The sequence below is a fragment of the Triticum aestivum genome, chromosome 7B (assembly GCF_018294505.1).
Source record: "Triticum aestivum cultivar Chinese Spring chromosome 7B, IWGSC CS RefSeq v2.1, whole genome shotgun sequence".
In the NCBI taxonomy this organism is placed as follows: domain Eukaryota; kingdom Viridiplantae; phylum Streptophyta; class Magnoliopsida; order Poales; family Poaceae; genus Triticum; species Triticum aestivum.
This window is the reverse complement of record NC_057813.1, coordinates 114,631,964-114,655,914: the sequence shown is the minus strand read 5'-3', so window position 1 is coordinate 114,655,914 and position 23,951 is coordinate 114,631,964. Positions and strand designations below refer to the sequence as shown.

General features: G+C 46.3%; 1 protein-coding gene across 1 annotated transcript; it reads right to left on the bottom strand.

Annotated features, from left to right (window-relative positions):
* Positions 1–210: 210 nt before the first annotated feature.
* Positions 211–19,626, bottom strand: LOC123157733 (galacturonosyltransferase 8). Its single transcript, XM_044575961.1, has 5 exons — positions 19,387–19,626; positions 18,633–18,733; positions 2,849–3,782; positions 1,459–1,983; positions 211–863 (listed from the first exon to the last, which is right to left on the bottom strand). Exons 1-5 carry the CDS (start codon positions 19,624–19,626, stop codon positions 585–587), a joined length of 2,079 nt encoding a protein of 692 aa, XP_044431896.1. The 3' UTR covers positions 211–584.
* Positions 19,627–23,951: the final 4,325 nt, after the last annotated feature.

Genomic DNA, 23,951 nt, shown 5'->3' with positions numbered 1-23,951 from the left:
TTCCCACCTGCCAGCCATTTAATGAGGAAGGTGGTCTTCATTTCTCTTGCGTATGGAAGCTTAAGGTCATTCCCTGCATTCCGTTTTTTTGGTGGAAAGCTTATTGGAATAGACTTCCGTGCAGAGAACGAACTTCTTGTCTCAAGGAATTTGCTCCCATTGTCTCAGTGTTTTTTTTTATGTTTTTGCACTTCACTATAATAGAGGAAATTACATAGAAAAAGTCGATTTATCCGAACAATTATAGAGTACTACTACAAGCACTAGACGGTGGGACTACATGGTATATATATATATAGAGGCCAACAAATAAGAGTACTTGTATACTCATACGTGCTAGTACCAACACAAAGCTCTACAGCACTCGTACTAAGCATAGCATGAGACATATAATTCGTATCACAATTTTACACATTCACAAGATTGTCGGAAAGAGCTCGATTGTTTCCGAATTAGGAATGAATACCGGTTTCAGGATGGCAGGCATCAGACAGTAAAAAATGTTCGGCGCACGTGTGTTCCTGATGTAATGTTCCCCAGTTCCAATCTCCATTTCTGCAGAATAATGTCAAGGCTTCCTTCTTCTATGGTGGTGCAAAATTGCATTGACGAATGAACGAGTCGTCGTAATCCACGTATTTTGTCCAGAGTTGCCTGAACTGGTTCATACCAATGTCCAGCCAAGGCTTCATGTTCCCATTGAAATGCACAACAGCAGCGTTTCTAATCTCCTCCATGCTGATGCTTGGGTTGTACCCGAGACCGAGGACATGCCAAGATTTGTCCAGAGGCTTTGTGGTCGAGTAGAATGTGATTAAACCCGGGGGCAATGTTCCCAACTTCCATAGTAGCCGGTTCTCATTCTGAAGATGACACAGCCAGCAAAAATACATATATCAGATATGCTCTATTTAATATAACAAATTAAGTATTGACAGAGTTTCCGCATCATGGTGAACTATGGCCTCTAGAATTGTAAAGGCTACAGTTTCAGCCTTTCAAGGGACATACAAACGCTAAGTTCAGTAAGTTTTCTTGTTGCCCTGCTAGGCTAATAGTGCAGGCTATATATGCTCAAGGGATATATAGAAAGACTAACTTCTGTAACTTTCTGCCCAGCTAGCCTATATCCTCAGAGGGCATGGAAATGCTAACTTCAGTCATTTATCTTGCTTTGCTGGCAAGCTATAAAGTTGGCCTTAGATCTTTAACAAGACATACTATAATTTAACTAGATCGGCGTGACAACTTAAACTATATTTAATTGTATTTTATTACACAAAGTAATATTAGTTATCGTCATTTATCATGAACAAAATTCCTCTTATATAGAAATGATAAGCTAATTGTCCATTTGCAGAGAACAACTTAGCGGCACATAAACATTTGTTGCTAATTATAAGTTCTTAAAATTTCGGCAATAAACGAAACAGTATTAGGGTGATGCAAGAAACATACCTGAGTCTGCCAGTAATGGTACTGCTCGGTAGATTTCTCCCTCCTCCAAGAATTAAGATCAAAGAAGTTCATGCCATAAGCCCAGCCACATGCATTAGGATTGAACTTTGCTTTGATAAGGGGGTGCGAGAAGTTCATATACTGCCAATACCGATGAAACGATCCAAAGCATGTTTCTACTGCTCCATTCACTTTCCCATCCATGTCAATCTTCCACAATCCTGTCAGATCCCGCTGTACCACAACATCATCATCCAAGAAAAGAATCTTCTGCAGCTTCGGGTACATCTCAGGCAAGTAGAATCGCAAGTGATTAAGCATAGAAAGATACTTGGGATTCCTGAACTTCATATTGCTAGCATCTTTGGTGGCATTCTCAAGCTTATTCTCGAAATAGAATTTTTGGAGGTTTGCTGACTCCAGTTGTCGGAGCACAGGAACATAGGAGGAGTTTAGAAATTTGTAATCTTCATAAGCTTTGACCTCATAATGTGCACCTTGTAAGTCCATTAGGCGGATTATCACCTGCAGATGCATGGCATAATTTTTACCAACTTTGAAAAGAAAATATTAACAGGACCAGGGAATCTAGAACAATTTTCATATTTAAGGTACAAACCAATAAAAACAGACAATCTCATCGTCTGAAAGAAGACCTAAACATACTAGCAATACTGGCAACCACATTGGTCAGTTCTATGATTTTGAGGTATGGAACATAATTAGCACAACAATATTCCCACTGAGGTGGCACTAGTGTTGACTCTTTAGATATGTTATAATAAGACATGTATATAAAAAAACTGCTGAATGTATGTTACTTGCATTACACCGAGTAAAGAATTCCATAGGAGATATACATGCCAACTGTTGCAAACCTAGCACCATTTTTACTTATAAGGTTAACTCGTGATTCAATACATTATTTGAGGAAGTGAATAGAACTAAGAACGTAAGTCAGTTTTGGTTTTGTTAGTAATTAATACATTATTTGAGGAAGTGAACGAAAATAAGAACATAAGTAATTAATACATTATTTGCTAGTAATTAGTAAATAATCACAACCGAGTGAACACACTACTTCTACGATGATGGTTGTATGACAAATGCATTAGGTAGCATCACATCTAAACAAATCAATCTCAATCTTTATAAACAAATTTTGACGATGTCAATCCACATAGAAGTTCTCTCATTTCAAAATACAGCCATTTTGCAATTCACCAAACTAACCACCAGCAAATGCCAACGTTTCATTTAGATATGGTGAATCAGTGGCCACCGTTGACACAGAGTCATTATCCTCTTGTTATTTATAATAATAAGATCGGACAAACATATAGTGATAACATAGGACATATGCAAGATGGAGAAACATGATGGGACAAACCTGCATCGCCCCGAGGTTCATTCGGTCGGTCACCACATGGAAGACGTGCTTTGAGGGGTCCTGCGAGTTGGCTACGCAGGAGCGGACGACGACTGAGGCGGCGAGCACGTTGTCGGAGAAGATGGCGTAGTGGAACAGCGCGGGGTCCTCTAGCGCCGCAGGCGGTGGCACCGGGTCCGCGAACTTGTCAGGCAGCGCGATCCGCTCGGCGGTGAGGCGGACAGCGAGGCAGTGGAGCGGCCTGGGTATGGATTTGGCGGCGATGAGTGAGGCGAAGGCGCCGCGCTTCTTGGCGCGCGCGAGCAGCTCGTTCTGCGCGAAGATTGCGTCCTTGAGGCGCTGGATTTTGAGCTGCGGGTCGAAGAGCGGCTTGGCGTCGGCGATGGCGGCGCGGGCGGCGCGGATCAGGTCCTTGGCCTGGAGCTCGAGCCGGCGCGCCTGGTCGCTCTGGGACGCCGGGTCGGACGACGCGGAGGCGGCGGCGCCTAGGTCCCGGAGCGTGGCGGTGAGGTTGCGGTGGAGGGAGGACAGGAGCCGGAGGTGGCGCGCGCGGTCGAGGTGGAGGCGGCGGGAGGCCGCGGCGAGCGCGGCGGCCGAGGCGGCCGCGTCCGAGGCCTGCTTCCGGATCTGGTCCGCGCGGAGGCGGTCGCCATTCACGGCCGCGGACCCGCCGCCACCGCCTGCGGCGGGCGGCGCGGCGGCGAGGAGGAGGAGGAGCACGAAGACGGCAGCGGGGAGCGCGGCGTGCCCGGGGCTTGCGGCAGCGGCTGCCATGGCTTCAGTGCTCGCAAGGTTGAGCAGCTCGCCGCATTGGAGGGAGAGTGATTGGGGTTGGGGAGGAAGCGGGGATGAGACGAGAGGGATTGAGTCTGGGCAGTGGCACTCGCACTGGCAGTCTGGCACTGGTTGGGCAAGAGGATTTATGGTGATGGTCCTGTTTTTTATTTAGGTACAAATCACGAACCACGCGTCGGTGGGGAGTGCAAGTCGGCCGAAATTCGGGTACTGCGTTTTCTTCATCCAAATACTCCCTCCGTATTTATTTACTCTGCATATTAGAGTTGACTGAAGTCAAATTTTATAAAATTTAATCAAGTTTATAAAAAAAATATAAATATTTATCATAATAAATCTATATAATGTAAAAATACATTCAATAATAAATCTATATAAATGCAAAAGTCTTATTTACACCTAATTAAATATGGTCAGGTTTTTTATTTTACTTTTGCGCAAAAATATAGTCTAATCATCTATTCTTACTCCACGCATTGACTTCGCTCGCTGTATTGGATCGGCTCTAAAATCACACTATAATCAGCTCTAAACTCTATAAAAAAATCTTCTCGTTGATTGCACGCATTGACTTTGCTCACTGTATTGGATCAGCTCTAAAATGGCACTATAATAATTAGCTCTAAACTCTACAAAAAAAAACCCTCCTCGTTGACCCGATTAGTGTGCACGTCACCGTCGCTGATGAACATGCTGCTAGTATGTGTGTGAGAAGAGCGGTTGGATAGGAGTAGCAAGCATGTCCGTAGTACGCAGGTGTAGTTTTCATGCATTGATAATCCACCGATGGTTCTAGAAAATAGTACTAGTACACTCCGAAAAGCTCCTCTAGTGCACGGCGTCCGGTGGTATGCTTATCGGCATCATTCATTTGCATGTGGATCATCCTCCCACATTTACGAACCATTGTATTAGAACGCTCTGTCTAATTTACACCAGGCGGTATTCGACGCGTTTGCTCGTGTAATGTAGAAATTCTGGTCTTGGATTCCTCTAGTAGGCGCAGTAGCCGATCCCCGAGCCGAAAAGCTCCTTCAGTGCATGGTGTCCAGTGGTATGCTTATCAGCACCATTCGTTTGCATGTGGATCATCATCCCGCATTTATGAATTATTGTATTAGAACGCTCCGTCTGATTTACACCAGGCAATATTCGACGCGTTTGCTCATGTAATACAGAAGTTTTGGTCCTGGATTCCTCCAGTAGGCGCAGTAGCCGATCCCCGAGCCGAAAAGCTCCTTCAGTGCACGGCGTCTAGTGGTATGCTTATCGGCACCATTCATTTGCATGTGGATCATCATCCCGCATTTATTAACCATTGTATTAGAACGCTTGGTCTGATTTACACCTGACAGTATTGGACGCGTTTGCTCACGTAATGCTAAAGTTTTGGTCCTAGATTCCCCAAGTAGGCGCAGTAGCCGATCCCCAAGCCAGCACCTTAATAGGCAGCAATCTAGCACTCTCGGGGAGCATATTTTTTTATTTATTTGCCTGCACAAACAAGTTCGGGAGCAACTACAATAGAAATACTACCACAGATAGAAAAATAGAAAAAATCTATCTGAACCATTAGTTCCAGGATGGATGGTCCAGATTGTGGTGGGTGGATGTGAGCGCATAAGTGCTAGCTTCTTTGCACAAAACTCCCTCGCTTCCACTCGTTTTGCTTTCATAATTACCTTCTCCTTCGTACGATAGCAGAACCCTAGCTTGCATAGTAGCCGTCGCCTGGACCAATCCTCTAGCTCATCGTCCTCCAGCTTGCCGATGGTGGCGGAGGTCCATATTCGGTGCGTAGTTGGGCGAGTACGCCCAGTGGAGTGCCGTTCAAACTCTTGCTCGTCTCATCGTGGTCGGTCTAGCTGCCCCGGTGAACCTCATCGTGTTCTAAGCGGCAATCTTGTGCGAACAAGAACTTGAGGGTACCCTGGTCCAGCATCAGAGGTAATTCAGATTTAATTTTGTAGCTGTTCTAACCTACAGCCTTGTGAGAACAAGCATATGTTCTAAGTTGTGACCTTATCAGTGAGGCTGCTACCAATTTCAGAGTTACTTCTGTAGCATTTTGTTTAGAAAGTATTTTTGTTCAGTAATCACTGGGCATGTGAACCTGGAGTGTTTGCTGGCACAAGACTGAAAATTTTATGAACTTGCAAATATGTGGCATTATCCAAACAATAACTATTGAGCTCTTTTAAGTAAAATAAGTTTTTTTCGAAACGGAGGCAAAGATTGCCTCGTCTATTAACTAAGCAGAAGAGAATTGCCCAGTTAATTACGAAAAACCCGGCAAAAACCAAAACAAGAATGGCCAAGCTCACTCCCAGAGACAGACACACACAGGGCAGAGCCCACCCTAATCGACAACATGCCGACCTGCGGGCAGACAACGCAACTCCGACTCAGACGGAGAACTCAAAAGAATAAAACCAGGCGAAAGCTGGCGCCACGGAAAATCGCCAAATGGGCCACTTGTAGCTAGTCATTGTATACCACAGGGCCCCGCCGCCGCAGCTTCGACTCCACAGCAACAAACAAACCAAGGCAAAACTGCGAACACGCCGAAGAAGAGTCAAGTACCTCAACCATTGCCACGTCGCCGACATCGCTCCCACCATCATCGTTGCCACAGAAGCCTGGTCGCCACAGAGATCCTCTCGGGGTCGCCGCCCCGACAACCATCGCTCCATCGCGCCCAGCGCACTCCACCGGCACCGCCTTCCGGGGTCGCCGCCCCGACATACCACCGCTCTCCCCGAGCAGCAACGCCGCACAGCCCAGCTGCCCGCAGCCCAAGCTGCTCAGGGCAACCGCTCGCAGACCACGAATGTCGCACCACATTCAGGGCCGCCGCCCCGACATAAAGTCAGACCGCCCCCTTTGAGGCGCATCGACCGAGCCGACACCCCCACCACCCAAGCGGGACAAGGATGCCACCCAACCAATGTCGAGATCGAGCCCCACCATAGAGCTGCCACTCGCATTGTTCCCGAGATCGCCATCTCGGCGCACAAACAAAAACCACTCGAAGCCGCCGCCCGACGTCCACTGTCCCCGTTGATATGTCACCAACGTATCTATAATTTTTGATTGTTCCATGCTATTATATTAGCCCTTTTGGATGTTTATAGGCTTTATTTTACACATTTGTATCATTTTTGGGACTAACCTACTAATCGGAGGCTCAGCCCGTATTGCTGGTTTTTTTTGCCTCTTTCAGTATTTCGAAGAAAAGGAATATCAAACGGAGTCCAAACGGAATGAAACCTTTGGGAGCGTGATTTTTGGAACGAACGTGATCCAAAGGACTTGGAGTGCAAGCCAAGAAGTAGTCGAGGTGGCCACGAGGGTGGAGGGCGCGCCCACCCCTACAGGGCGCGCCCCCTGTCTCGTGGGCCCCTCGGGCGGCCAGCGACCTACTTCTTCCTCCTATATATACCCACGTACCCCGAAAACATTCAGGGAGCCAATGAAAACAATTTCCGCTGCCGTAACCTTCTGTATCCGCGAGATCCCATCTTGGAGCGTTCGTCGGCGCTCCGCTGGAGGGGGAATCGACCACCGAGGGCTTCTACATCAACACCATAGCCCCTCCGATGAGTTGTGAGTAGTTTACCACAGACCTTCGGGTCCATAGTTATTAGCTAGATGGCTTCTTCTCTCTTTTCGGATCTCAATACCATGTTCTCCCCTTCTCTTGTGGAGATCTATTCATGTAAACTCTTTTTGCGGTGTGTTTGTCGAGATCCGATGAATTGTGGGTTTATGATCAAGTTTATCTATGAGAAATATTTGAATCTCCTCTGAATTCTTTTATGTATGATTGAGTTATCTTTGCAAGTCTCTTCGAATTATCAGTTTGGTTTGGCCTACTAGATTGATCTTTCTTGCCATGGGAGAAGTGCTTAGCTTTGGGTTCAATCTTGCGGTGTCCTTACCTCGTGACAATAGGGGTTGCAAGGCACGTATTGTATTGTTGCTATCGAGGATAAAAAAGATGGCGTTTATATCATATTGCTTGAGTTTATCCCTCTACATCATGTCATCTCTCTTAATGCGTTACTCTATTCTTATGAACTTAATACTCTAGATGCATGCTGGATAGCGGTCGATGTATGGAGTAATAGTAGTAGATGTAGGCAGGAGTCGGTCTACTTGTCACGGACGTGATGCCTATATACATGATCATGCCTAGATAATCTCATAATTATTCGCTTTTCTATCAATTGCTCGACAGTAATTTGTTCACCCACCGTAATACTTATGCTATCTTGAGAGAAGCCACTAGTGAAACCTATGGCCCCCGGGTCTATCTTTTATCATATAAGTTTTCAATCTACTTTTATTTGCATATTTACTTTTCCAATCTATATTATAAAATATCAAAAATATATTTATCTTATCATACTATCTCTATTAGATCTCACTTTCGCAAGTGGCCGTGAAGGGATTGACAACCCCTTTATTGCATTGGTTGCGAGTTCTTTGTTTGTTTCTGTAGGTGCGTGAGACTTTTGAGGTGCCTCCTACTGGATTGATACCTTGGTTTTCAAAAATTAAGGGAAATAATTACGCTACTATTGCTACATCACCCTTTCCTCTTCATGGAAAACCAACGCAAGCTCAAGACGTAGCAAGAAGGATTTCTGGCGCCGTTGCCGGGGAGGTCTTCACTCAAGTCAAGACATACCAAGTACTTATCACAAACTCATCTCCCTCGCATTTACATTATTTTCCATTTGCCTCTTGTTTTCCTCTCCCCTACTTCACCCTTGCCGTTTTATTTGCCCTCTCTTTCCCAATCTTCTCTTCTCTTCTGCTTGCCTTTTTCTGTTTGCTTGTGTGTTGGATTACTTGTTGCCATGGCACAAGATAATACCAAATTGTGTGATTTCTCCAATACCAATAATAATGTTTTCCTTAGTACTCCGATTGCTCCTCTTAATGATGTTGAGTCTTGTGAAATCAATACTACTTTGCTGAATCTTGTTATGAAAGATCAATTCGCCGGCCTTCCTAGTGAAGAAGCCGCTACTCATCTAAACAACTTTGTTGATTTGTGTGATATGCAAAAAAAGAAAGATATGGATAAAGATATTGTTAAATTGAAGTTATTTCCGTTTTCACTTAGAGATCGTGCTAAGGTTTGGATTTCGTCATTGCCTAAAAATAGTATTGATTCTTGGAACAAGTGCAAAGATGCTTTTATCTCTAAGTATTTTCCTCCCACTAAGATTATCACTCTTAGGAACGATATTATGAATTTTAAACAACTTGATCATGAGCATGTTGCCCAATCTTGGGAAAGAATTAAATTGATAATTCGCAATTGCCCTACTCATGGTTTGAATTTATGGATGATCATACAAAAATTTTATGCCGGTTTGAACTTTGCTTCTAGAAATCTTTTAGATTCGGCCGCGGGAGGCACATTTATGGAAATCACTTTAGGAGATGCTACAAAACTTCTCGATAATGGCTAATTATTCTCAATGGCACACCGAAAGGTCTTCTAGTAAAAAAGTGTATGCTATAGAAGAAATCAATGTTTTGAGTGGAAAGATGGATGAACTTATGAAATTATTTGCTACTAAGAATACTCCTCTTGATCCTAATGATATGCCTTTGTCTACTTTGATTGAGAATAATAATGAATCTATGGATGTGAATTTTGTTGGTAGGAATAGTTTTGGAAACAATGCTTATAGAGGAAACTTTAATCCTAGACCGTTTCCTAGTAATTCCTCTAATAATTATGGAAATTCCTACAATAATTCTTATGGTAATTTTAATAAGATGCCCTCTGATTTTGAGAATAGTGTGAAAGAATTTATGATATCTCAAAAGAATTTTAATGCCTTGCTTGAAGAAAAATTGCTCAAAGTTGATGATTTGGCTAGGAACGTTGATAGACTTTCGCTTGATGTTGATTCTCTTAAACTTAGATCTACTCCTCCTAAGCATGATATCAATGAGTCTCTCAAAGCAATGAGAATTTCCATTAATGAGTACAAGGAAAGAACCGCTAGATTGCGTGCTAAGAAAGATTGCTTTGTAAAGGCGTGTTCTTCTAATTTCAATGAAAATAATGATGAAAATCTTAAAGTTATTGATGTGTCCCCTATTAGATCTTTGTTTTGCAATATGAATCTTAATGATAATGGGACTGGAGATGATTCAAATTTAGTTAGAAGGCATCCCAATAATTCAGAGTTTTTTATCTTGATGCTAAATTTGGTAAAAGTGGGATTGGAGAGGTCATGACTTTAAATAGCATTGAACCCACTATCTCGGATTTTAAGGAATTTGATTATGATAACTGTTCTTTAGAAGGTTGTATTTCCTTGTTGCAATCCGTTGTTAATTCTCCTCATGCTTATAGTCAAAATAAAGCTTTTACCAAACATATCGTTGATGCCTTGATGCAATCTTATGATGAAAAACTTAATTTGGAAGTTTCTATACCTAGAAAACTTAATGATGAGTGGGAACCTACTATAAAGATTAAAATTAAAGATCATGAGTGTTTTGCTTTGTGTGATTTGGGTGCTAGTGTTTCCACGATTCCGAAAACTTTATGTGATATTCTAGGTTTCCATGATCTTGATGATTGCTCTTTAAATTTGCACCTTGCGGATTCCACCATTAAAAAGCCAATGTGAAGGATCAATGATGTTCTCATTGTTGCACATAGAAATTTGGTGCCCGTAGATTTTATCGTTCTTGATATAGATTACAATCTTTCTTGCCCTATTATTCTTGGTAGACCTTTCTTTAGAATGATTGGCGCGATTATTGATATAAAGGAAGGGAATATTAGATTCCAACTTCCATTAAGGAAAGGCATGGAGCACTTTCCAAGAAAGGAATTCAAATTACCTTATGAATCTATTATGCGAGCTACTTATGAATTGAGTGCCAAAGATGGCACTACTTAAATCTATCTTCGCTTTTATGCCTAGCTAGGGGCGTTAAACGATAGCGCTAGTTGGGAGGCAACCCAATTCTATTTGTGTTTTTTGTTTTTGTTTCTGTTTAGTAATAAATTTTGAATATACCTTCTGTTTATATGTGTTTTTATGTTTTAATTAGTGTTGGTGCCAAGTAGAACCTATAGGATAACCTATGGTGATAGTTAATTTGATTCTGCTGAAAACAGAAACTTTGCACGCACGAAATTAGTTTTGTTAAATCATAGAAACGTGCTTTTGCGCTGATTCTTTTTGATTATGATCAATAGACAAATTGTATAGGACTTCCTATTTTGGTAGGATTTTTAGAGTTTCAAAAGTTTGCTTTAGTTACAGATTGCTACAGACTATTCTGTTTTTGACAGATTCTGTTTTTCGTGTGTTGTTTGCTTATTTTGATGCATCTATGGCTAGTATTAAGTGGTATGAACCATAGAGAACTTGAAATACTTTAGGTTTAACACCAATATAAATAAAGAATGAGTTTATTACAGTATCTTATGTGGTGGTTTTGTTTTCTTTCACTAACAGAGCTTATGAGATTTCCTGTTGAGTTTTGTGTTGTGAAGTTTTCAAGTTTTGGGTAAAGATTTGATGGACTATGGAATAAGGAGCGGAAAAATCCTAAGCTTGGGGATGCCCATGGCATCCCAAGATATTCAAGAGTATCCAAAAGCCTAAGCTTGGGGATGCCCCCGGAAGGCATCCCCTCTTTCGTCTTTGTTCATTGGTAACTTTACTTGGAGCTATATTTTTATTCGCCACATGATATGTGTTTTGCTTGGAGCGTCGTGTATGATATTAATCTTTGCTTTTTAGTTTTCCACAATCATCCTTGTTGTACACACATTTTGGGAGAAGCCCACTTGATTGAAATTTATTAGAATACCCTATGTGCTTCACTTATATCTTTTGAGCTAGATAGTTTTTGCTCCAGTGCTTCACTTATATCTTTTAGAGCACGGCGGTGGCTTAATTTTGTAGAAATTGCTAGTCTCTCATGCTTCACTTATATTATTTTGAGAGTCTCTTAGAACAACATGGTATTTGCTATGGTTATAAAATTGGTCCTAGAATGGTAGGCATCCAAGTTGGGTATAATAAAAACTATCATAGGAAGTGAATTGGATGTTATGATCAATTTGATACTTGATAATTGTTTTGAGATATGGAGGTAGTGATATTAAAGTCATTCTAGTTGGGTGATTATGAATTTAAAAAATGCTTGTGTTGAAGTTAGCAAGTCTCGTAGCATGCACATATGGTTAAAGTCGTGTAACAAATTTGAAACATGAAGTGTACTTGGATTGTGCATCCTTATGTCTGGCGGTCGGGAACGAGCGATGGTCTTTTGCTACCAATCTATCCCTCTAGGAGCATGCGCGCTTGGTTTTTGATGACTTCTAAATTTTGGCAATAAGTATATGAGTTCTTTTGACTAATGTTGAGTCCATGGATTATACACACTTTTATCTTTCCACCATTGCTAGCCTCTTCGGTACCATGCATTGCCCTTTTTCACCTTGAGAGTTGGTGCAAACTTCGCCGGTGCATCCAAACCCCGTGATACGATACACTCTATCACACATAAACATCCTTATATCTTCCTCAAAACAGCCACCATACCTACCTATTATTTCATTTCCATAGCCATTCTGAGATATATTACCATGCAACTTTCCACCATTCCGTTTATCATCATGACACACATTACTTTTGTCATATTGCCATTGCATGATCATGTAGTTGACATCGTATTTGTGGCAAAGCCACCATGCATAATTTTTCATACATGTCACTCTTGATTCATTGCAGCATCCCGGTACACCGCCGGAGGCATTCATATAGAGTCATATCTTGTCCTAGTTTCGAGTTGTAATTCATGTGTCGTAATCAATAAAAGTGTGATGATCATCATTATTAAAGCATTGTCCCCCCCCCCAAAAAAAGAAAGGCCAAAGAAAAAAAAGAAAAAAAAATATAAAAATAAAAAAAATAAAAAGGGGCAATGTTACTATCTCTTTTTCCACACTTGTGCTTCAAAGTAGCACCATCTTCTTCATATAGCGAGTCTCATTTATTGTGCTTCAAAGTAGCACCATGTTCTTCATATAGAGAGTCTCATATGTTGTCACTTTCATATACTAGTGGGAATTTTCCATTATAGAACTTGGCTTGTATATTCCTACGATGGGCTTCCTCAAATGCCCTAGGTCTTCGTGAGCAAGCAAGTTGGATGCACACCCATTAGTTTCTTTTGTTGAGCTTTCATTCGTTTATAGTTCTAGTGCATCCGTTGCATGGCAATCCCTACTCCTCATGTTGACATCAATTGATGGGCATCTCCATAGCCTGTTGATTATCCTCGTCAATGTGAGACTTTCTCCTTTTCGTCTTCTCCACACAATCCCCATCATTATATTCTATTCCACCTATAGTGATATATCCATGGCTCACGTCATGTATTGCGTGAAAGTTGAAAAAGTTTGAGATTATTTAAGTACAAAACAATTGGTTGGCTTGTCATCGGGGGTGTAGAATTTGGGAACATTTTTGTGTGACGAAAATGAAGCATAGCCTAACTATATGATTTTGTAGGGATGAACTTTCTTTAGCCATGTTATTTTGAGAAGACATGATTACTTTTATTAGTATGCTTGAAGTATTACTATTTCTTATGTCAATATGAACTTTTATTTTAAATCACTTGGATCTGAACATTCATGCCACAATAAACAAAATTACATTGAGAATTATGCTAGGTAGCATTCCACATCAAAAAATTTGTTTTTATCATTTACCTACTCGAGAACGAGCAGGAATTAAGCTTGGGGATGCTTGATACATCTCCAATGTATCTATAATTTTTTATTGTTCCGTGCTATTATATTACCCCTTTTGGATGTTTATGGGCTTTATTTTACACATCTATATCATTTTTGGGACTAACCTACTAATCAGAGGCCCAGCCCGTATTGCTGTTTTTTGCCTATTTCAGTATTTCGAAGAAAAGGAATATCAAATGGAGTCCAAACGGAATGAAACCTTCGAAAGCGTGATTTTTGGAACGAACGTGATCCAGAGGACTTGGAGTGCAAGCTAAGAAGCAGCCGAGGCGGCCACGAGGGTGGAGGGCGCGCCCACCCCTACAGGGTGCGCCCCCTATCTCGTGGGCCCATCAGGCAGCCACCGACCTACTTCTTCCTCCTATATATACCAACGTACCCCGAAAATCCAGGGAACCAACGAAAAACAATTTCCATCGCCGTAACCTTCTGTATCCGCGAGATCCCATCTTGGAGCCTTCGCCGGCGCTCCGCCGGAGGGGGAATCGACCATGGAGGGCTTCTACATCAACACCATAGCCCCTCCGATGAGTTGTGAGTAGTTTACCACAGACCTTCGGGTCCATAGTTATTAGCTAGATTTCTTCTTCTCTCTTTTTGGATCTCAATACCATGTTCTCCCCCTCTCTTGTGGAGATCTATTCGATGTAAACTCTTTTTGCCGTGTGTTTATCGAGATCCGATGAATTGTGGGTTTAGGATCAAGTTTATCTATGAGAAATATTTGAATCTCCTCTGAATCCTTTTATGTATGATTGAGTTATCTTTGCAAGTCTCTTCGAATTATCAGTTTGGTCTGGCCTACTAGATTGATCTTTCTTGCCATGGGAGAAATGCTTAGCTTTGGGTTCAATCTTGCGGTGTCCTCACCCAGTGAAAATAGGGGTTGCAACGCACGTATTGTATTGTTGCCATCGAGGATAAAAAGATCGGGTTTATTTCATATTGCTTGAGTTTATCCCTCTACATCATGTCATCTTTCTTAATGCGTTACTCTATTCTTATGAATTTAATACTCTAGATGCATGCTGGATAGCGGTCGATGTGTGGAGTAATAGTAGTAGATGCAGGCAGGAGTCGGTCTACTTGTCACGGACGTGATGCCTATATACATGATCATGCCTAGATAATCTCATAATTATTCGGTTTTCTATCAATTGCTCGACAGTAATTTGTTCACCCACCGTAATACTTATGCTATCTTGAGAGAAGCCACTAGTGAAACCTATGACCCCCGAGTCTATCTTTTATCATATAAGTTTTCAATCTACTTTTATTTGCATCTTTACTTTTCCAATCTATATTACAAAATACCAAAAATATATTTATCTTATCATACTATCTCTATCAGATCTCACTTTCGCAAGTGGCCGTGAAGGGATTGACAACCCTTTTATTGTGTTGGTTGCGAGTTTTTTATTTGCTTGTGTAGATGCGTGGGACTTTTGAGGAGCCTCCTACTTGATTGATACCTTGGTTCTCAAAAACTGAGGGAAATACTTACGCTACTATTGCTGCATCACCCTTTCCTCTTCAAGGAAAATCAATGCAAGCTCAAGACGTAGCACCCGCCAACGAAGAGATCCATGCAAACCGCAATATGCTGACGCTCCAAAGCGATGCCTCAAAGAAGGAAACGACGTAGCCGCCGTCATCGCCCGCTTCGACCATCCGAAGCTAGAGATTTCTCCCGGAGAGTCGTGTAATGGAGCTCCACAGCAACACCTTCAAGAAGGGGGACAACATCATGGCCATCATGGGGCCGCTGTTGCCGGGACCCAAAGTCAGTGCTGGACTTTCGCCCGGAGCTCCTCCACACCTCTGAATCTGAGTAGATCTGAAGCACTGCACGACACACAATCCTCGGTCGACGTCCACCGGCTCCTCACCGCACCACCTCGGCCTGTCGCGCCACACGAATAGCAGCCAACCCTGCCATTGCACTTGCCAGAGCGCCAGATCCGCGCCCGACCCCTTAGCACGCTCGCCCGCGTGCCCATGGACACCTTTAGCCATCCGCTGCACCTCCCGCCCAGGCCTCCATGAGCCCGCCCCTCGCGCGTAGCACTGGGGGCATCCTCCTGCGCGGTCACCGCGCCCGCTCTGTGCCGAACGTGCGCCAGATCCGCCGCGCCCACACAGCGGCAGATCCGCCGCCCAAGCCACCCGCCTGCCACCAGCGCCTCCACCGCAACACCGGATCCGCTCACCGGCATCGAGCCCCCGCGCCGCCTGGCCGCCACGAGGCCGGCGCCTCCACGCCGAGTCCCGAGCTCTCACATGGCCGAGCCGCCCCGCGCTGCACGCGCGCCTTCCGAGAGGGTGGAGAGCCTCGCCGCCGCCGACGCCACGCAGGCTTTGCCGAGGAGTACTAGGTGGCCGGCGACGGCGATTTGGGGTGCGCCCGGGACGCTCGCGGGGAGCGTCACGGGGCCTGCAGTCGGCGGCAGTGGGTGTGCGTCCGCTGCGCTGAGGACTATACCGTCCAAAAAAAAGTTTTTTAATCTCTTTCTTAGGTCAATTGTGGCAAATGTCTTAAAGTGCAATCTGATTCTTCTATGAATTTCAACTGTCCAGGACCAATGCTTTCTTTATCCTCTTGCATATGTTTTGACTTTATTTTGGGTTTGAGGAATATCATCCTAGGTTTGAAGCTAAGATATGTATAATGGGTTGGAGCAACGAACGAAGCTGTACATAGTGATTGTCTCTCTTCTCAAGATATAATGTTTGGTATATGTTTCTAACATAATCGTACTGTTTTGGTGAGCTTAACTAGGTGGATTGAACTGGTGAAGATAGAGAGACCATGGAGGTTGTCATCTATTCCAGCAGCTGAAACTCGATTAGCAAGCACTAAAAGAGGAGCAAAATGATAGATCTTTTATGTCGTGTACCATTCGTAATTAATACCCGGTCTTCCTGGAAATGTACTCCCTCCGTTCCAAAATTCTTGTCTTAGATTTGCCTAGATACGGATGTATCTAATACTAAAACGTGACTTGATACATCCATACTTAAACAAATTTAAGACAAGAATTTTGAGACGGATGGAGTAGTAAAAATAATCTATGTATGCCTTCTGTGTTGTGTTTTCATGTACCGAAATACTCAAATGCTTGTTGAGCAGTGATAACTTCAGTCCTCTATCGCTCGGGTGCTTCCAGTTTGACATGTAGTATATAATGTATGTAATTCTGTTTGACTTCAGATAGCTCAATTATCTCATGTGCTCAAATCGTTGTGATATACTCCCTCCGTTCCTAAATACTTGTCTTTCTAGAGATTTCAACAAGTGACTACATACGGCGCAAAATGAGTGAATCTACACTTTAAAATATATCTACATACATCCATATATTGAGTCCATTTGAAATGCCTAGAAAGACAAGTATTTGGGAACGGAGTGAGTATATTGGTTTTTTTTTGTGACCAACAAGTAGGACTTAAATGTGCATGGATTTCATGCAGTTGATATTTGCCAAGATTTTATATCAAACTATGAGGGGCGCGGCATCAGCACTATGCATATCTGAAATTGTCTTATTTTACAAAGACTCGGGATTCTACTAACATCAGCGCTGTGAGTTTTGAAGAACAGTCTTATTACCAAGGACAAAACGATTGGGTATGACAAAGTCGAGGTGGTTACAGCAAAAGTCAAAAATTTATATCTAACAAGTGTCAAGGGGGTTTTCATGAAATATACATTAAGTGGCCTGAGGTGCCTCCACTAGAATCTATACCATCCATTTTTGATCTGATGGCCTAGATTGGTTTTTTCTATTTTTGTACCACATGCCCAGATTCTATACTAGTTGCTCCCACACATCTTACACCAATATTTGTTTTTGGGCTTGGCCGGTGCGCGTAATCACCTATACTGTAGGTAATCATTTTTGCCTAGAAAATAAAGCTAATCATTTTGTCACACGAGCTAATCACGACCATGCAGTTTTGATGCATGTCTAATCGGGCATATGCAACCACGCACTTGCATAATTATTTGCATTAGTAATTGGAGCGGAAGCAAATTGCCCCGAAAGAAGCTCGTTCTGTAGCACTTTATCCAGACAATTCCGCTCGGCGCACCACCACTGCCCTCAAATCATTTACTGTTCGTCTCCGCCCTCCTTATGGAGAATAGATTTGATGCAACGATGTATTGCTCTCGTGCATGGGCACGTATATATGATGTATAAGGTGGGGCCTCTACCTCAATCTATACGACAAACTAGAGAGGTGTGCCTAGTCAATATACATGCACAAATAACATACTCAACACCCCCCACAGTCGAAGCATCGCCGGTGACGCAAATACTGGACCGAAAGCCCTCGAAGGTCGAGGTTGGTAGTCCCTTCGTCATGACATCAGCGAACTGCTGATCGGTGGGCACGTGTAGAACACGAACATGACCAAGGGCGACGTGCTCCCTGACGAAGTGGATGTCGAGCTCAATATGCTTCGTCCGTCGGTGATGGACAAGGTTGGCAGCAAGGTACACCGCGGAGACGTTATCACAGTAGACGAGTGTCGCCTTGGTAACCTCATATAGCAACTCCTGAAGTAGCTGTCGTAGCCAAGAGCACTCCGCGACGGCGTTGGCCACGGCCCGGTACTCAGCCTCGGCGCTCGATCGTGAGACCGTGGGTTGTCGTTTAGACGACCAAGAAATCAGAGAGGGCCCGAGGTAGACGCAGTAGCCGGAAGTGGAGCGTCGAGTGTTGGGACACCCAGCCCAGTCGGCGTCGGAGTAGGTGACAAGGCTGGTGTCAGGTGATGCCATCAGGGTGAGACCCATGGCTGTGGTGCCACGTATGTACCGAAGTATACGTTTCACGAGAGCTCAATGGGTGTCACGAGGAGCATGCATATGAAGGCACACCTGCTGGACAACATACTGAATGTCCGGACGCGTCAGCGTGAGGTACTGAAGCGCACTGACGATGGAGCAGTAGAAGGGAGCTTCGGACGCCGGAGAACCCTCGACGGCGGACACCTTAGCCTTCGTGTCGACAGGCGTGGAAGCAGGCTTGCAGTTAAGCATGCCCGCTCGCTCCAGAAGCTCGTAGGCGTACTTCTGCTGGTGCAGGAAGAAGCCAGTGGCCCGACGCACGACCTCGATGCCGAGGAAGTAGTGGAGAGCCCCCAAGTCCTTGAGGGCGAACTCGGTGCCGATGCGAGCTGTGATCTGCTGAAGTAGCGCTGGCGAGGATGCAGTCAGGATGATGTCGTCGACATACAGGAGGAGGTACGCGGTGGCGGGGCCCTGGTGATAGAGAAACAGGGAGGCATCGGACCGTGTGGACCGGAACCCCTGCTGCTGAAGGAAGGCCGCGATCCGCTGGTACCAGGCCCGAGGTGCCTGCTTCAACCCGTAGAGAGAACGGGAGAGCAAGCACACATGGTCCGGATAGTCGGTGTCGACAAAACCAGTAGGCTGCTGACAGAACACCTGCTCGTCGAGATGGCCATGCAAGAAAGCATTGGACACATCGAGCTGGTGTACTGGCCAGGCGCGAGAAATAGTAAGCTGGAGAACCGCGCGAATCGTGCCCGGTTTGACAACCGGGGCGAAGGTGTCGGTGAAGTCCATGCCGGCACGTTGGCGGAAGCCGCGCACCACCCAACGCGCCTTGTAGCGCTCGAGAGAACTGTCGGGGCGAGTCTTGTGGCGGAAGGCCCACTTGCTAGTGATGACATTGGCACGGGGAGGCTGCGGAACAAGCTGCCACGTACGGTTGCGCTGCAGGGCGTCAAACTCCTCACGCATCGCAGCTAGCCAGTTCGGATCCCGAAGGGCTGCGCGAGCGGAGGTGGGGAGCGGAGACGGCGCCGAGGTAGATGCGGCACACGCGTACTCATCCGACGGGTAGCGCGTGCTGGGACGAAGTGTCCCGGTCCGAGCCCGAGTGACCACACCAGTGTCGGGGGCGGCCGCAGCGACGGGGGCCGCGGGGGCCGCATCAGGAGCGACCGAAGGGGCCGCGGCGGGGGCGGCCGGGGGGCCGCGGCTGGGGTGGCCGAGGAGACCGCCGCAGGGGCCGCCGCAGGGGCCGCGGCGACGGGGGCCGCGACAGGGGCCGCAGCAGGGGCCGCAGCAACAGGGGCCGCCAGCATGGGGAGCACGGCTGGAGGAGGCGCCACAGGGGCCGCCGGCATGGGGGCCGTGGCTGGAGGAGGCACCACAGGCGGGGGGGGGGGGGGGGCGCACCTCAAAGCCAGGGGGCGGGCCAAGAGAGGCGCGCGAGCACCCTGAGAGAGGCGTCGAGGATCCCGCGTCACCGGTGGCAGGAGGAACAGCCGGGGGTACCTGGTGAAACGAAAACACATGCTCATCAAAGTAAACGTGCCAAGAAGTGAACACACGGTGGGAGACAGGATCGTAGCACCGATATCCCTTGGAGTTTGAGGGGTAGCCGATGAAGATGCAAGCGACAGAACGAGGTGCGAGTTTGTGAGGAGCGGAGTCAGCAATGCTAGGATAGCAAAGGCACCCGAAAATACGCAAGCAATCATAAGATGGGGGCGTACCGAAGAGAAGATGGTGAGGTGCATAGTTCCACCGTGGGCGGCAAGGGCGAAGGTTAAGGAGAAGAGAAGCAGTAGCGAGTGCGTCCGGCCAGAAACGAGGCGGCACGTTAGCATGGAACAGGAGCGTGCGAACACAATCGTTTAGAGTGCGAAGGACGCGTTCGGCTCGACCGTTCTGCTGGGAAGTATACGGGCATGTGAGACGAAAAATTGTGCCATGATGCGACAGAAAAGTACGGAAAGTAAGGTTGTCGAACTCTTTTTCATTGTCAGTCTATAGAGCAATGATGGGACACCCAAACTGCGTGCTGACATAGGAGTAAAAAGCCGTCAAAGTGAAGAGTGCATCCGACTTTCTGCGCAAAAGAAAAGTCAACACATAATGAGAATAATCATCAAGGATAACTAGATAATATAAATAGCCCAAATTACTAGGAACCGGAGAGGTCCACACATCGCTATGAATCAACTGAAAAGGAAAAGAAGCTATGGTGGTGGAGTTATTAAACGGGAGGCGAACATGCTTGCCGACACGACAGGCATGACAGGTGTGATCCTCTATCTTATCACAACTGAAACTAAAACTCTTAAGAATATGACGAAGTGTGACGGGGTTGGGATGACCCAAACGAACGTGCCAGAGATCGACGCCGACAGAGAGAGCAACCGGTGCGGTGGTGGAGGTGGACGGCGAATGCACCGGATAGAGCTCGTCGAGGCTGTCACATCGGTGAAGTACCATCCTGGTTCGAGCGTCCTTGACACAAAACCCAAGGTCATCAAATTCAACAGTAACAGGATTTTCACGAGTTAAACGACGAACGGAAACAAGGTTCTTAATAAGATGAGGTGACACAAGTATGTTAGACAAAGTAATAGGCATGTAATTAGAAGGAAAAGAAGTGTGCCCGACATGCGTGATAGGGAGTTGGAACCGTCGCCGACAATGATGCGGCGGTCGGTGGTGACGGGAGTGAAGGAGGCAAGATTACTAGGATGAGCAAACATGTGAGCCATAGCCCTAGTGTCCATGTACCAATCATCACCTCTGGTGTAGTTGTTCGGCGTAGGAGCGCCATGCAGTGCGAGAAGGAGCACCGGGTCCCAGGACGCCGGCGGCAGGGCCGCCGAAGGGGACGGAGACGCCATGGGGAGGCCGTAGCCACCACTCGGCAGCGGCGGTGGGTACCCTCCATACGGTATGGGAAGCAGCCCTGGCTGCGACTGCGGTGCCGGGTAGGTCGGATGGCCCGCCGAAAAAACCTGTTGGCCTGCTGACGACCCCCACCAGTACGCGGGAGCCCCGTACACGAGCGCGTCGAACGCCCCACGCAACAGTAAGGGGTCGACGGGCTGAGTCGGCGCCGGCGGTGCGGCGACGACGGACTGGCCGGAGAGCACTGGCGATGGGGCGGTGATGTACACCTACGGGGGCAGCGGAGCCGAGCCGTGCGGTAAGCCGGGACGGGCTGGCGGGGCCGCGCCATAGGGCGCCGACGGCGGGACGGCAAAGACGGCGGCGGATGGGCCGGTGAACGCCATCGCTGGTCCGGCGGCAGCGGCAGTCGGTGCGCAGAGGAGGTGCGCGGCGACGGCGGCACAGAGGAGGTGGCCAGCGGCGGCGGTGGCGGTGGAAACGAAAAACCTAAAAACTGATAAGCGGCGGCGTCGGACGATCGAGCGAGTTACATCAGCGGCTTGGCGGGCTGTTGCTTCGGGCGATGCAGCAGCGGGTCAGGCAACGCGGGGCTGGCGGCGGCTAGAGACGACGCGATGCAGCAGCAGGTCACGCGGGATGCGGTCAAAGTACTAAGCGGGATGGCAGAGACTCGGGAGCAACTAACAAAGCACTACCAAAATCTAATCCCACGAATGATTAGAGAGTTAGTGCTCCTGAGCGGCAGCAGCCAAAGTGCAGCGATGGGCGCGTGAAAGCTATGTGCAGCCGGGGCAGTGAAAGCGACGCGCGGGCGAATGGCGAGGCTAGGAGCGGCGGCTGGCGCGGGTGGTGCGCACGGGCGGCGGCGGCGGCACGTGAGGAGGCGCGTGGTGGCGGCGGCGGCACGTGAGGAGGCGCGCGGTGGCGGCGGCAGCGGGAGACTAGGGTTTAGAACCTAAAAACTGATACCATGTGGAGAATAGATTTGATGCAAAGATGTATTGCTCTCGTGCATAGGCACGTATATATAATATACAAGGTGAAGCCTCTACCTCAATCTATACAACAAACTAGAGAGGTGGGCCTAGTCAATATACATACACAAATAACATACTCAACACTCGTCAACCCTCACCTACCCAAAAAAACTCACGACGCTGCTCAAGAACAACCCCACAGTAATCCGACTCCGCACCCCAAAGGTTTGGGATACATTTGACCCGGCGGCACGCAATCCAACCTTGTCAAGTTTCTAATAGCAGGACTGCTTCAAGCACCCCAGGGATGCAAAATATTCAGATCAACAACATTATCCCCTAGGAATTTCCCCTAGATCCCCAAATTCATGTTCATATTCAACTTCTCAGAGTATACCGACCTAGTTTTCCTCAGATCGACCGGCACATCCATCAGTATATTAAATGTATTGCTTTTTCAAGTTCATCCATCAGTATATTAAATGTACCGAAATGATAACACCCACACGTGTGGCATGTTTGCACATCGCCACACACTTTGGTCCACGTTGATTCTGTTTTGCACGAATCCTAAAGAAATCTGTTAGAATCTAAGTGTCATGTGGGCATCATCGTGTGTGTGGGCGTTGGAGAGTTTGCCCACATGCCCTAGGACGCGGTTTGCCAGCTGCGCTGTGTGGGCGAACTAGTTTCTGCCCACACAACCACCACCTAGTACACGCGCGTGTGGGTGAACTTCTTTTCTCGCCCACACGACACCCGTACGTTGTTGGATGACAACTGCAGTTACGCGTATGTGGCAACTAGGTAAACACACATGACGACTATGATTCGTTGCTAGACGGCAACTGCAGTTGCGCGTACGGCAAACAGATAAACACAAATGACAACTACGATTAACCATACATGACAACTATGGTTGGACCACACATGGCATCTAGGTAAACGCACATGGCAACTATTGTTTGACCATATGTGGCAAATAGTTAATCACACACGATAACTATGGTTTGATTACACGCGTCAACTACCATAAATTAGACATGGCAACTATAGTTAACCAAAATAGAAAGAGTTGACATGCTTTTACAACTACATTTGCCATTCCGGATAACTACATCTGCCATCCCGGATGGCAACTAAATCGTCATCCCGCGGGTACCTAACATAGCTGCGCTAGGACGTGTGGGCATATTTGCTTTGTGCCACACACGCGGGGTGAGGATGGGTAGTACTTGTTGGCGTGCGACACGAAGTAGTTGCGCCCACACGTGTGGGCAATTCTAATGTTCGCCCACACACAGTCCGTGTGGGCTGCCTCCTGCTCACATTACACACGATGTGTGAGCGGATGTCTAGTATACCACACGTGTGGGCATTATCAGGACCCTAAATGTATTGCTTTTTCAAGTTTTTTTGTTTATTTCCTCTGTCGAGTCGTCTTGTCAAGATTTAGTCTCACATCACCAGATCATCAAGTTTTAGCACGATGGCTAGCCGCAACAATGTTGGGGAACATTGCATGGAAAACAAAAATTCTCTATGCACACGCATGATCTATCCATGGAGATGCATAACTACGAGAGGGGGAGAGCATTACATACCTTTGTAGATCACTAAGTGAAAGCGTTTATCAACGTGGTTAATGTAGTCATACACCTTCATGAACCGTCCCGATCAAGTACCGAACATACGGCACCTCCGCGTTCAGCACACGTTCAGCTCGATGACGTCCTCGACTTCTTGATCCAGCAAGAGAGGCGAAGTAATAGATGAGTTCCAGCAGCATGACGACATGGTGACGGTGGTGGTGAAAC

Bases quoted from the DNA above. Each gene is read 5' to 3' on its own strand.
- LOC123157733 (XM_044575961.1), bottom strand. From the start codon at position 19,626: ATGCCGGCGGCCCCTGTGGCGCCTCCTCCAGCCGTGCTCCCCATGCTG. The intron at 1,984-2,848 runs GTTTGTCCCATC...ATGCATCTGCAG, and splicing joins TGAACCTCGGGGCGATGCAG to GTGATAATCCGCCTAATGGA. The intron at 864-1,458 runs GTATGTTTCTTG...TGTCATCTTCAG, and splicing joins ACCATTACTGGCAGACTCAG to AATGAGAACCGGCTACTATG.